General features: G+C 49.6%; 1 protein-coding gene across 1 annotated transcript in view; it reads right to left on the bottom strand.

Annotated features, from left to right (window-relative positions):
• ambra1b (autophagy/beclin-1 regulator 1b) overlaps window positions 1–11,368 on the bottom strand; it is a 25,535-nt gene extending 14,167 nt beyond the window's left edge. Inside the window, 13 exon segments of the mRNA XM_063196445.1 lie at window positions 262–342; window positions 1,369–1,545; window positions 2,057–2,143; window positions 2,467–2,741; window positions 4,137–4,420; window positions 4,423–4,458; window positions 4,461–5,631; window positions 5,792–5,858; window positions 6,210–6,382; window positions 6,636–6,819; window positions 7,513–7,571; window positions 9,601–9,808; window positions 11,054–11,368. Coding sequence (XP_063052515.1) covers window positions 262–342; window positions 1,369–1,545; window positions 2,057–2,143; window positions 2,467–2,741; window positions 4,137–4,420; window positions 4,423–4,458; window positions 4,461–5,631; window positions 5,792–5,858; window positions 6,210–6,382; window positions 6,636–6,819; window positions 7,513–7,571; window positions 9,601–9,732 — 2,726 coding nt within the window. The 5' untranslated portion in view covers window positions 9,733–9,808; window positions 11,054–11,368.
• Window positions 11,369–12,055: the final 687 nt, after the last annotated feature.

Genomic DNA, 12,055 nt, shown 5'->3' with positions numbered 1-12,055 from the left:
TGTATCCTTCTCAACACCCCCCTAGAGCTCCCCAATGCCCCCTGGGGGGGCTGTACTGCCAAGGTTGAGAAACACTAGACTAGAGATAAGACCAGGTATTCTATTGACTCACACACCAACACACAGCGGACATTATAGATGATATCAGGCATTTTACAGATGGAATCCCAGCCTCCGACTGGAAGTGACGTTTGTGACCAAGTCAGCTAGAGAGAAGACAGCAGGAGTGTAGGAGCCAGAGGTCAGGGGGCTACCACGTACCGTGGGATGAAGCGGCCCAGAGACGGCGCCGACATTCGGGAGTTGCGGGGCATCCTGTGCCTCGTCCTGTCGCCAGGGTCCCTGTCAAACACATACGCACACACGTTATTGGTGATAATAATGGTGAAATAATCCTGAACATTCCTGGCAACATTATTCCACCACATTACAATTAGTAGATGCTTTTATCCAGTGCAGTTATTTAGGAAAAGTGCACGGGTACTGGTTACAGCCCCCATCACTGACACACACACACATTAGTGGCAACCTCAAATTGGAGTTGAGCTCTCTGGCCATCATAGAGCTTGAAAGCATTTCACGGGACCTAAGCTGACCATCTAACAACATGGTAGCAAGTAAATATCTTCTGATCTCAGTCATTATATTCGCTGGGCTACAAATATGCTGTTTAAGAGGCTAGATAAAGATTATTCATGCAGAAGTATCAATGTTTTGTTCCGAGGCCGTCTGCATGAAAAATGTGAAGAAACACAGCTTTCTAAAAAGTTTGGGGGTTCGTACGAAAAATTAAACAAAAATATCAGAAACAACATATGTGGAGCTCGTGGCACAACTCGAAGGGGATCGAAATGTCATTTTAATACCGCCATTGGATTACATGCTACGATTTTCGGCTAAAAACGCTGTTGAGGTCCCATGAAATCGGGGTAAGTGAATCGAATCAATAAGTTTGAATCTTGGCAACTGTACTCATCTTTGCAACATTGGCTATTCCAGGCAGATAGTAAAAAGGAGTAGTGCGTGTGTCGTGTGTGTGTGTATGTAAGTACTAACTCTCACCTGTCATGTATGTATATGTGTATGTGTGTGTGTGTGTGTGTGTGTGTGTGTGTGTGTGTGTGTGTGTGTGTGTGTGTGTGTGTGTGTGTGTGTGTGTGTGTGTGTGTGTGTTTATTCCAACTCCTTTCAATAAAAGCTGTTTTATATGTGCTGCGCGCGATCGCGTGCGTGTGTGTGTTGTATGTATATGTGTGTGTGTGTGTGTGTGTGTGTGTGTGTGTGTGTGCTCATTCCAACTCCTTACAATAAAAGCTGTTGTATGTGCTGCGCGCGCGCTTGCGTGTGTGTGTGTGTGTGTCTACTCACTCTAGCTCCTCGTAGTCCACATCTCCTGTATCCATGGCGACGGAGGGGCTGGGCACCTGGCTGTCGGAGGAGCTGGAGAGCGTCCTCAGCCGGTTCTGGAGGCTGCGCTGGCGGATGCTGTCGCGTCGAGATAGGTACTGGATCATCCGCTGGGCATAGTAGGCAGCGGGAGAGAGCCTGGAAACACACACACACACACAGTTATACACAGAGACAGGTACTGGATCATCCGCTGGGCATAGTAGGCAGCAGGAGAGAGCCTGGACAGACACACAGACACAGACACAGACACAGACACAGACACACACACACACGTACTGAATCATCCGCTGGGCATAGTAGGCAGCGGGAGAGAGCCTGGACACACACACACACACACACGCACACACAGGTACTGGTTCATCCGCTGGGCATAGTAGGCAACGGGAGAGAGCCTGGGCACACACACACACACACACACACACACACACACACACACACACACACACACACACACACACACACACACACACACACACACACACACACACACACACACACACACAGAGGTACTGGATCATATGCTGTGCATCAGAGGACGCTGGAGACAGGGCCAGGGGCCAGGGTGTGTGTGTGTGTGTGTGTGTGTGTGTGTTACATAGATGGGATGCTCTGGTGCGGGGCAGGGGTGTGGGTGTGCGCGAGTTACCTAGCTGGGTCTGGGTAGATGGGATGGTCCCGTGATCCGGTCATGTCGTAGCGAGACAGCGAGATGATGGAGGATTCCAGCAGCCGCCTGCACAGACAGCACACAACAAACATGAGGCTCCAGGATGGTGAGAAAAGTCTTTTCAATTCCTTTGTAAAGTGCATGTGAGTGAACCGACGGTAAAAATGACTTGAAGTTTGACCATGGCTGCGTTCGTGATGGTGCATTTCGGCGCAGTGCACACCTTGCCATTTCAATGCATTCTGGTTAGAATTTTCTGACCAGAATTAATCATAATTTCCCATTGTGCATGCGCGCTGCGCAGACTGTGCAGAAATGCGCAGTCACGAACACGGGCAATGCCTTGTCCCCGTTCATACATCAACACTCTGCCTAGTCCCCAATCTGACCTGCGTAGCGAGTCCTCGTCGGGTGTCTCCACAGGCACTTCCTGGCTTAAGGCGTCCTGGGCTTGGGCGTGGGCGTGGGTATGCGCGTGGGTGACGTGTCCCGGCTCCACGGGCCTGCGGCCGGCCAGGGGAGGGGGCAGGGGGGGCCGGGCTCTCTCGCGCTGGCTCCGATGGCGGTCCTGGCTGTACACCAGGCACTGCAGCCCCAGGGAAGGAGCCTCGCCCTGGCCCCGCGGGACCCCACCCTGACGAGCCGCCGCCTCCGCCGCTGCCGCCTGGATCACAACAAACAACAGACAAAGCAATCAGCAACTAACATTCATAATGCACCACCCACTGAAATAAATGTGGGGGGCGCAATACGTTCGATTCATAAGTGAAGCAACGGCGGGGGGCGGGATGGACATGAGAACATTTTTGGACGGAACGAGGAAGTAAAGCTCAATTTCCCATGCATCTCTATGGGAGACTTGAAACAATGCATCTCCTTAGAAATTCTTACCGAGTCAGCTGTGTTTCGTTCAAACTGTAGTTTCCCATCCCTTTCCAACAACTCAAATATTGTTTTTTTTTTCAGGCTGACCCCTTTATTGTAGAGAGCTATTAAATTGTTTAAATGTCGACCAATGACCATTGTTAGTTGATGGGATGGTTAGAATTCTTTTGATTTGACAGTCAAACGCAACATGCAGGGAGTCGTATATCAGGCCTATATCAGCGATTGCTCTCACCGTTGCTAAGGTACGCTTCCCGGAAATTTGGGGCGGAAGTATTAAGAGCAATTCGAGGAACTCTGAATTCCTGACAAAACACATCAGCATCAAGTCTGAAAGTATTCTCACGCATCCAGGTCATGTTTAGCCAAGGAGTTCAGCAGTAAGCAGCTGGACGACTTCTTTGGAAGCTGAACTCCTTGGACGAGCATCAGCAATTACAATCACATTTAGCACTAGGGGTGGGTATTGGCAAAGGGTTCACGATTCGATGCGCATCACGATACACATGCCACGATGCGATTCTATCACGATGCATTGCGATTCATGTACTACTGTGATGCATTGCGATATTTACTTCAGTAAATGTGTAAAATACAGCTTATTTGTCAGTTGCTGTGTAGCTTTCTTAAGTCAGTTCATTCTATTTAAGCATTCTATCATCTGGGAGAGAGCTTACATCACAACAGAAATATTACCTATTCTCTACTGAACAAAATAACCCGTGGCAAATCGAATTTTATTGTTATCAAATAATCAATTGTCATGAATCCATGCAGTATCACGATACCTTGTCATGAATCGATGCATTGTATCGTGAGAGTAAGTATCACGATGCATCGATATGACGATTATTTTGCACACCCCTATTTAGCACCAGTGCATCTTACAAATATTTTGTCATATCATATGATCATATACTGTTTGTTTAAAAGTAGTGCAATAAAATACTTATTTTACCCGTGTCATGATAATAAATGGAATTTTAATCCAACCTAATCCAATGCCATCCAAATATTCTGAAACACCTTTATAACATGCATTTTGCAATGCAATTCAATGAAATGCCCAATACAAAAATGACAATTTCCCAAGACGTTCCAAAATGGATATTTGTCATTTTGCAACAAAGCTCTTCAGCTATTTTTGATTTTGACTCTACTCTTCCAGCCCTACCTCGAAGGTGACGTGGGTGTGTGGCTGTGGGGCGGCCTCTGGGTTGTCTTGGGAGACCGAGGGCACTGCTGGGAACTGCCAGGGCACGGAGGAGGAGGAGGTTGATGATGATGCAGCTGCTGCTGCTGCCACAGCTGCTGCTGCTGAGGAGGAAGAGGAGGGTCCGGGGGAGGCGTGGTCGTGGGTAGGGGCTGAGCCAGACGAGGGTGAGGGGCTGGATCTCTCCCAGCGCTGCGTGTCCTGGTTGTACGTCAGCAGGTTGTGGCAGGAGCGGCAGCGGTTGAGCCCCGGGAGGGGGAGTGAGGAGGAGGAGGAGGAGGAGGGGCGGAGGAGGAGGAGGGGGCACAGCAGAGGCGGAGGGCTGCTGGTAGCGCGAGGGTCCGGGTCTCTCTGCGTCGTGGAGCCCGGAACTCCCGGCAGGCTCGCCAATGGCACCATGGTTATTGTTGCCTAGTAACTGTGCTGCCGCTGCCGCCGCCGCCACCTCGCGACTGGCGGTGGCCCCGGAGCCCCCAGCCCCGTCCTGCATGCGCTCGTACTCCATGAAGTAGCGGCTGAGGTTGCACTGGAGCACGTTGCGGATGCTGGCCGGGTTCTGGCTCTGGCTCTGGCTCTGGCTCTGGCTCTGGCTCTGGCCGCGGCCCTCGTAGAACGGGTGGTGCCCGCTGCTGGTCGAGTGGCCCGGCCTCAGAGACGCCCCTCCTCCGCCACCGACACCCCCCTCGCCACCCAGCGCGTGCTGCGAGCCCCTGCCCTCGCTGGCCGACGTGTAGATGGGGGCGCTGGAGGAGGAGGAGGCTTCGGCCGGCCGAAGGCCCGGCACCGGGGACGCGGACGAAGAGCTAGTCCTGGGGGGCAGCACCCTCCCTACCCCCATACCCATCCCTCCTCCGACCCCTACGCCCCCGCCCTCCCCGTCGCCCTCCTCCTGTCGCCCCCAAGGCTCGGGCGGCACGGGGGGCAGGTCGGGTGGCGCGCTGTGGACGCTGCTGAAGGCGGAGGGTCTCTCCGACGGCTGCAGTGTCGGGAAGGGGTGTCCCGCGCCCCCCATGGGCGGCTCCAGGGTGAAGCGCGGCGTGAAGCTGAGGCGCATGGCTGGGGGTGCGGGGCCAGTGCCGGGGGCCGTCTGTGCGGGCTGGCCTTGGGGGGCGTGGGAGGAGGGGGTGGGCTGGGGCGCGATGGACAGGTAGGGCTGTGCGGCGCAGCGTGCGCAGTAGCAGATGGGATCCAGGTGGCGCGTGCAGCCCTGCGGGGGCGGTGGGGGGCCAGGGGGGCCGCGAGAGGCGTACTGGAAGAGGGGCATGGAGGGCAGCTCGCGCCCCTCCGAACCCCGGCGAGAGCCGTCCGACGCCAGCGGGCCCTGCGAGCGCGGACTGAGCATGTGCAGGAAGTTGTGCAGGATGGGGGTGCGGCGTACGGGTGGCGAGCGAACCGAGCGCTGACGGGGCAGCGGCATCTCCAGACCGTCCATGGACGCCTCCGAGTCCTCCTCGCTCTGACACAAACAAACACACACACACACACACACACACACACACACACACACACACACAAAGAGGACAGAGCGTTACTTCAAACTCACCACATAACACAAGAGCCATGAACACATGCACGGGTAGGGTAATTACATCAGGCACACGCGCACAGTTACTCACTTGTTGGCTGGATGGGTTGACTATAGCAGTCAGAAGATTGTGACCGAGAGGATCAAACCTGACGAGCCTACAGACGAAAAAACAGAGTCAGAGACTAGAATCGGACCGATGTTACAGTTCACACACACACACACACACACACACACACACACACACACACACACACACACACACACACACACACACACACACACACACACACACACACACACACACACACACACACACACACACACACACACACACACACACACACACACACACAGGCCTGGGCATGGACACCCACGCTGATGAAAACCACACAGGTTGAAACGTGCAATAAAATTGGGAGCAGAGCTGTAATTTGCCATGATTCTTTCCCTTTTGCTTGACACGCACATCCAAACGTTTGTGGCCCCACACACCGTCCGCCACCCACCTGACCCTCTCCATCTCGCTGCCGGTCTTGACCACGGCGAAGGGCTCGGGCCGGCTCCAGTCCCAGAAGTGCAGCTCGTTATTGGTGGCGATGAGGAGCAGCTGAGCTGTGGGGTGGAACGCCAGCGATGCGATCGCCACATCGTTCTCCGTGAACCAGCTCTCGCTCCCACCCTACACAACATGGACACGCAAACGCACACCACAATGATCAGTACATTACACTCGGCAGTAGCATTCACACGTACACGCCTGCACAGCAAAGTAGTAGCAGGTTCCATGGACACACACAAAAGACCAGTTCACTCCAATAGGACTCATACACAGTACAGTTCGAGACAAACCACACACAGATGCCCTTCCCAGACACAAAGCACACATGTGCACACACGCACACACACACGGCAAGGCAGGGCAGGTGACTCACATGCAGGTCCCATATGCGGACCTCCCCGTCCAGGCACCCGGAGGCCACGAGGCCCGGGATGGTGGGGTGGAAGGTGACACACCAGGGCGTGCGGCGGTGGCCCACCAGCGAGTGCAGGCAGCGGCCCGTCTGCACCTCTGTGATGTAGATGTTGTGGTTGACATGAGTCGACGCCATCAGCTTCCTATGGGGGGTGGGAGGTGGGGGAATATGATTAGTGCCAGGATTAACGCACAGGCGTTAAGATATGGCTGCAGAGTCAGACTAGGGAGCTGGCAGGCCCTCTGCTTGATTGTCCAAAAATTAAAAATGTTGTGACCGGGTGTAATATTGAAAAATAGATCTTTTGTGTTGAGTACAGTTGGAAGACATGTCATCCTTGATTCCTAGCTCGTACTTATGGCACAGTCTATGTAAATGTGACGCGAAATTTGCCTTCCGAGGGGGCCCACAGCCACCTGTAGCCTAGGGGCCCCAGGCCATCTTCATCCAACCCTGGATATGGAATGAATTTATACATGAATGTGCATGTGTGGCTGTTTACCAATTTGTGGCGCTCTGTTTGTGTTTTGTAGTGCCGCACAATGAGTGTGAAACGCTGTGAAATTTCTGCATTTTTGATGGCAGTTACGATGAGTGTAGATTTAAGTATTTGTGTTAATGTGGGGTACGACACACATTTTAAGCTTTCTCTGACATCAGCACAATATGATATTGCTACATTCTTGAAGGAATGTTACGATGAGGGTAGATTTAAGTACTTGTGTTAATGTGTTCTCTGGTGATTGACAGATTTAGGCTAACAGTGCTATATACAATATATTGGGAGTTAGCCAGGCCAACTGACTATGTGTGTGTGTTTGTGTGCGCGTCCTACCTGTCTGGACTGAAGGCCAGCAGGAACGTTGAGCGAGGACTGTCAGGTAGCTCCACTTTCTGTAGAAAGAAACAAGACCAAGAGTGTCAAACAGTACTGTCACAACATTGTCAGTGCTGTGGCAGAACAGCGCCATAATTTCCCACCCGTGGCCAAAAATATATTGCATCCTCCATGTTCAGGATGGCCTCCAAAAATTAGCAGAACAGCGCCATAATGTCCACTAGTGTGCAAAAATATACTGCAAGCTTGACGTGCAGGGTGGCTTCCAAATGAGAATAACAGGGCCAGCCGGCCAACATTTCCAGCAGTAGCCAAGAATATAATACAGCATGCGCAGTGAATGCACACAGGATGGCTTTGATTTCAGCAGGATTGGCCAATTTTCTGGTGCATTATTAGTAATCCTGCTCTTTTGGGATTTGCGTCATTGACTTTATGAACATTATTGTCTCCCATGTATCACTTTTCTTCTAGAAATACATAAATGCTGAATGTCTGGACTGAGGCCTAGATGACCCTGAGTCAAAACTATACAGAATATCGTTTGCTTTTACAGATCTAATGCATGGAGAGTTTAGCAAGACGTGAAACATATTTTTCTGTTCTAAAGAGATTTCACTAATGCAGTGTGAAATTCAATTCTTGCCGTTGTAATGCAGTTCTTTGCACTTCACAAATGAGACATGTAATGTTAGCTTTGCAGAGGCATGTTAATAGCCTTGTGTCCCTGTCCATTACTGTGATGCATCAAGCAGATGGTTCACAGGTAGCAGAGTGGACTGAAAGGGCTTTGAGGTGCGAGGAATCATGACTAGGCAATATCGCTGATGGCGCATTCAGGCCGACAGAGAACCGTGCCGATGCCCGTTCCCACACCTAGCCTCGAAGCGGTCTGCATGTTCACGCTGCAGATGTGAGCATTCGAGAACCGGAAATGTGGTTCGTAATGTGAACCAAAACAATACTTGTCGACCCCCCCTCCATGAACCGTGACAAAAATGTGGACGTCAGCACGTTCATCTGGGTAACACCGTCAGAGTATGAACGCAGGTGGTTCACAGGTAAGCACTGTGGTGCCGAACATGACTGGTGCGGGCACGTGCAGCTTTCCGGTCCGGTCAGCTTACCGGCCTGAAAACAGTGGAAGTAAAATCCCCACTAACTTATCGTTTTATATGCCTTTCAGAAACATGCCAAAATGACCTAACCAATTCATGTATTGCTCCCAAGTTAAATATTTTGATGATCTTAAAAGCAACAAATACATGATAATAGTAATGACAATGTTTAAGGCTTAAATTTACAAAATATCTTGATCATCAGCTGCTTACAGTGAGAGGCAAATTGGGCTTGAAACATATTTTTCTTACACACTGCAATTTGTCTCAAAACGGTGCCAGATCACACTGTATGCACCAGCCTTTTGTACATCTGTACTAATTTCCCAGAATGTCTGACTCCCATGTCCAAATATCCACTAAATCACTGACTATCATTACTATGATCAACATTTTGTCCTGCTACTGCCTCAGAAAAATCTCCTAAATCTTGCTGCTCAAATGTTGACAGGTATGTCTCCTTAGAGAGGGCCCCCTACTCAGCATTCCAACCGCTCAACAACTCCCTGTCACCACTCTCTCCAAACCAATCACACCCATGCACACAACTCATCCACATTCTGCCATACCAAACAGTCAAGAGGCATGCTGACTACTCCTCCTAGCCTACAGACAGCGGTAAAGCTGGTAACAGACAGACCGCAAGCGTCATCTAGTTTAGAAACTGGGGGACGACATGCTATTTCATCCCTACTTCCAAGTTAATGTCACCTGGTTGGCTTCTGAACTGAACCACCATTCTTGGAGCACCTCCCTGTAGCCACTCTCTCCCAGCTAATTACACACACCCCAGCGCTCATCCACACTAGTCTGCCAGAACGCGTCCTGCCCACTCCTCCACAGCCTTAGGCCCAGAACAGGCTGCCACTGGTCAGCCACCCACTGGTGACTCTGGGCGCGGACTCAACCACTAACTAAAGCAATCACAGCGCTGCACTTGGAGATGATCAAAGGTGAAGTACAGTACCTGGCTCTGCCATTTCATCCATCGTGTTCGTTCCTCCACCAGCTGTTGTAGAAAGCGCTGCGCACCCAGCACCTTGGCACCCCTCTCGCGGCCCGACAGGATCTGGACCGAGTTCCTGTTCCGTGTTGCCATGGTGCTCAGGTTCCTTCCTCCCACTCAGGCTGGTCGCTCGGTCAGTGTGCTGCTTGCGAGCCAGGCATTCTCTGGGCTAGAGTTAGAGCCATAGGGCGGAGGACACAGAGAGGAAGGACACGGAGTCAGGAGCCAGCGTGGTGACGAGGAGGAGGCTCAAGCACTGCGAAGACTAGAGCTTTCAGTGGACACACACAAACTGATCATAAAAATAACGACCATGGGGAAAACTGCATCCCTGGTTAAGACATGGGCATGAATCTTCTGAAACATGACGTACACAAAGAGTCCCACTGTCAGATCGTTGGTGGGGGGTACATTTACATCAGAAGAATTTGGTTTCATGTGGAACAAAAGAGACCCAAGTGAGGGCAACAGTGTGGGAAAGCCCATGAATCCTTGGCAAGCTTTGCCACATTAATTTAGAGACCAAGACAGTGGGCCTCGTTTCATGTCCAGTACAGGCATATGTCTAAACACAGATGATCATTGTCTAATTCTTTCCCCATCAGCTCGATGAAACGCTGTTCTTCGGAATCTTTGTGGTTTGCCCCACTCTTCCAATCTGACGTCTACAATAATGGGGTTCTGTTCTTCTGCTTTCTCCAGTCCAGATATTCCCACTTACTGTACAAACATGGGGACTTGAGCCTAAGCTTGAGACAAATCCCACGACATAACGAATAACGGTAAAACGTTTAAACTTTCGTGTACAAACAAGGAATCAACTGGACCGAAACATAACTATTCTTAAGTAGCGTTAGGTAATCAAACTGGGGCCGTTGACAAACTGCTACAATAGAAGCCAAACACAACAAGATCGTTTTGAAGGCAGCCCTGTCTCCCACGTCAGCAATGTTTAATCTGCGACATTTGGTCGGAGAATAACAACACTATAATAAACTAACTAAATCAACAGAGGACTTTGCTTGTTGGTGGCTCCAATATGGTTATGTATGAAAATTGCATTGTATAAAAATAAACAAACACGTAGTGGTCATCAAGCCATATGATTTCGCGTGCATATAGATTACATAGAAACGTTTCGTGCGAATAATTGACAATATAACAAATAACAAAGAATACCACATTGACAGCATTATCGAGCAGCAAATAAAACACGAAGAACACACCAAAACGATAATTGACACTTTTAGGTAGCTAACTTTAGCTGACTGTCGTTAGCGAAGAACACCCAACGGGGGGGAAGGGAACCGTCACCTAACATTGAATCGTCTAATAATTTTAATTCTACTACGTTGATCTTCGTAATATCAAAATGCATGAATGTCGACTCATGTATAAAATATTTGTCGCTCACCTCTTTTTACCAGTCCGATAGTTTCTGCCTGAAAATATTCATCGTAGGCGTAGCTAACTAACGTTAGCGTCCATGCTAACCTGGTAGTTAGCCAGTCAAGCTTATTTGCTAGCGGGAAACCACATTATTCATTTTCGTACATCTAGAACCGCATGATATATTACATTCCGTATACAGCGATTAAATATACATAAATAATTGAAGCATTGTCTTCAAATTAGGAGATGATTGGTCTAAGTACGCTAGGCAAGTAAAGCAAAACAGGTCGCTAGCATTAGCTAATAATTCACAATTCAGAGAGCAAGCTAAGATACCCTCTTGGCCGACAGGCTGTGGAGTTGAGCATAGATGCAGGCAGCCTACCAGTAACTAATCGAGTACAGAACTAGTCGTACCTGCTGTCGGTATAAAAATGAAGGCCATGACAACTTGAATTGGAAAGTACAGTAGACGTAGACCTATTATATTAGGTTAAGTTCTTACTTCAACCCATGGTAATTTTTTTAGTTAGGTGTGGATGGACTGAGGACTGTTCATACCACTTTTAACCTACCTTGTCCCTGCCACTTATTAGGCCCTACAAATATGGGCCTAATGGGGAAAGTATTTCAAATAGGCCTAATGCAAAAGGAGCATATCTCGACAATTTTTCATTATAATGTTCCCCCCACTTTCCATGTCAAACCTACACATTTGCTTCCAAAATTGATTTAAATAAGTAAAGAGAAGAGGCAGAATTTAAAAGTAAGCATAACACATTTTATTTCACAATAAGATGGCACTGCGAAGATCTCATGAAAGTGTGTATCTCTTTCACCTTATTTTGTTTCTTTCACACAATTGCTTTCACCTCAAACATTTGCCACAGTAGTAGGCCTATCCAAGGACCTTTATCAAAACTGGTCAATACACAAGGCAGTAGCCTTCTAAATCAATCACATGGTCTACACATTCACAGTTTGTGTTTAAAGTGCTATCCAAATCTTCTAGAGTGATCTCTTC

This window comes from Engraulis encrasicolus, chromosome 4, assembly GCF_034702125.1.
Source record: "Engraulis encrasicolus isolate BLACKSEA-1 chromosome 4, IST_EnEncr_1.0, whole genome shotgun sequence".
Classification (NCBI taxonomy): domain Eukaryota; kingdom Metazoa; phylum Chordata; class Actinopteri; order Clupeiformes; family Engraulidae; genus Engraulis; species Engraulis encrasicolus.
This window is presented reverse-complemented; position numbering and strand designations above follow the sequence as displayed.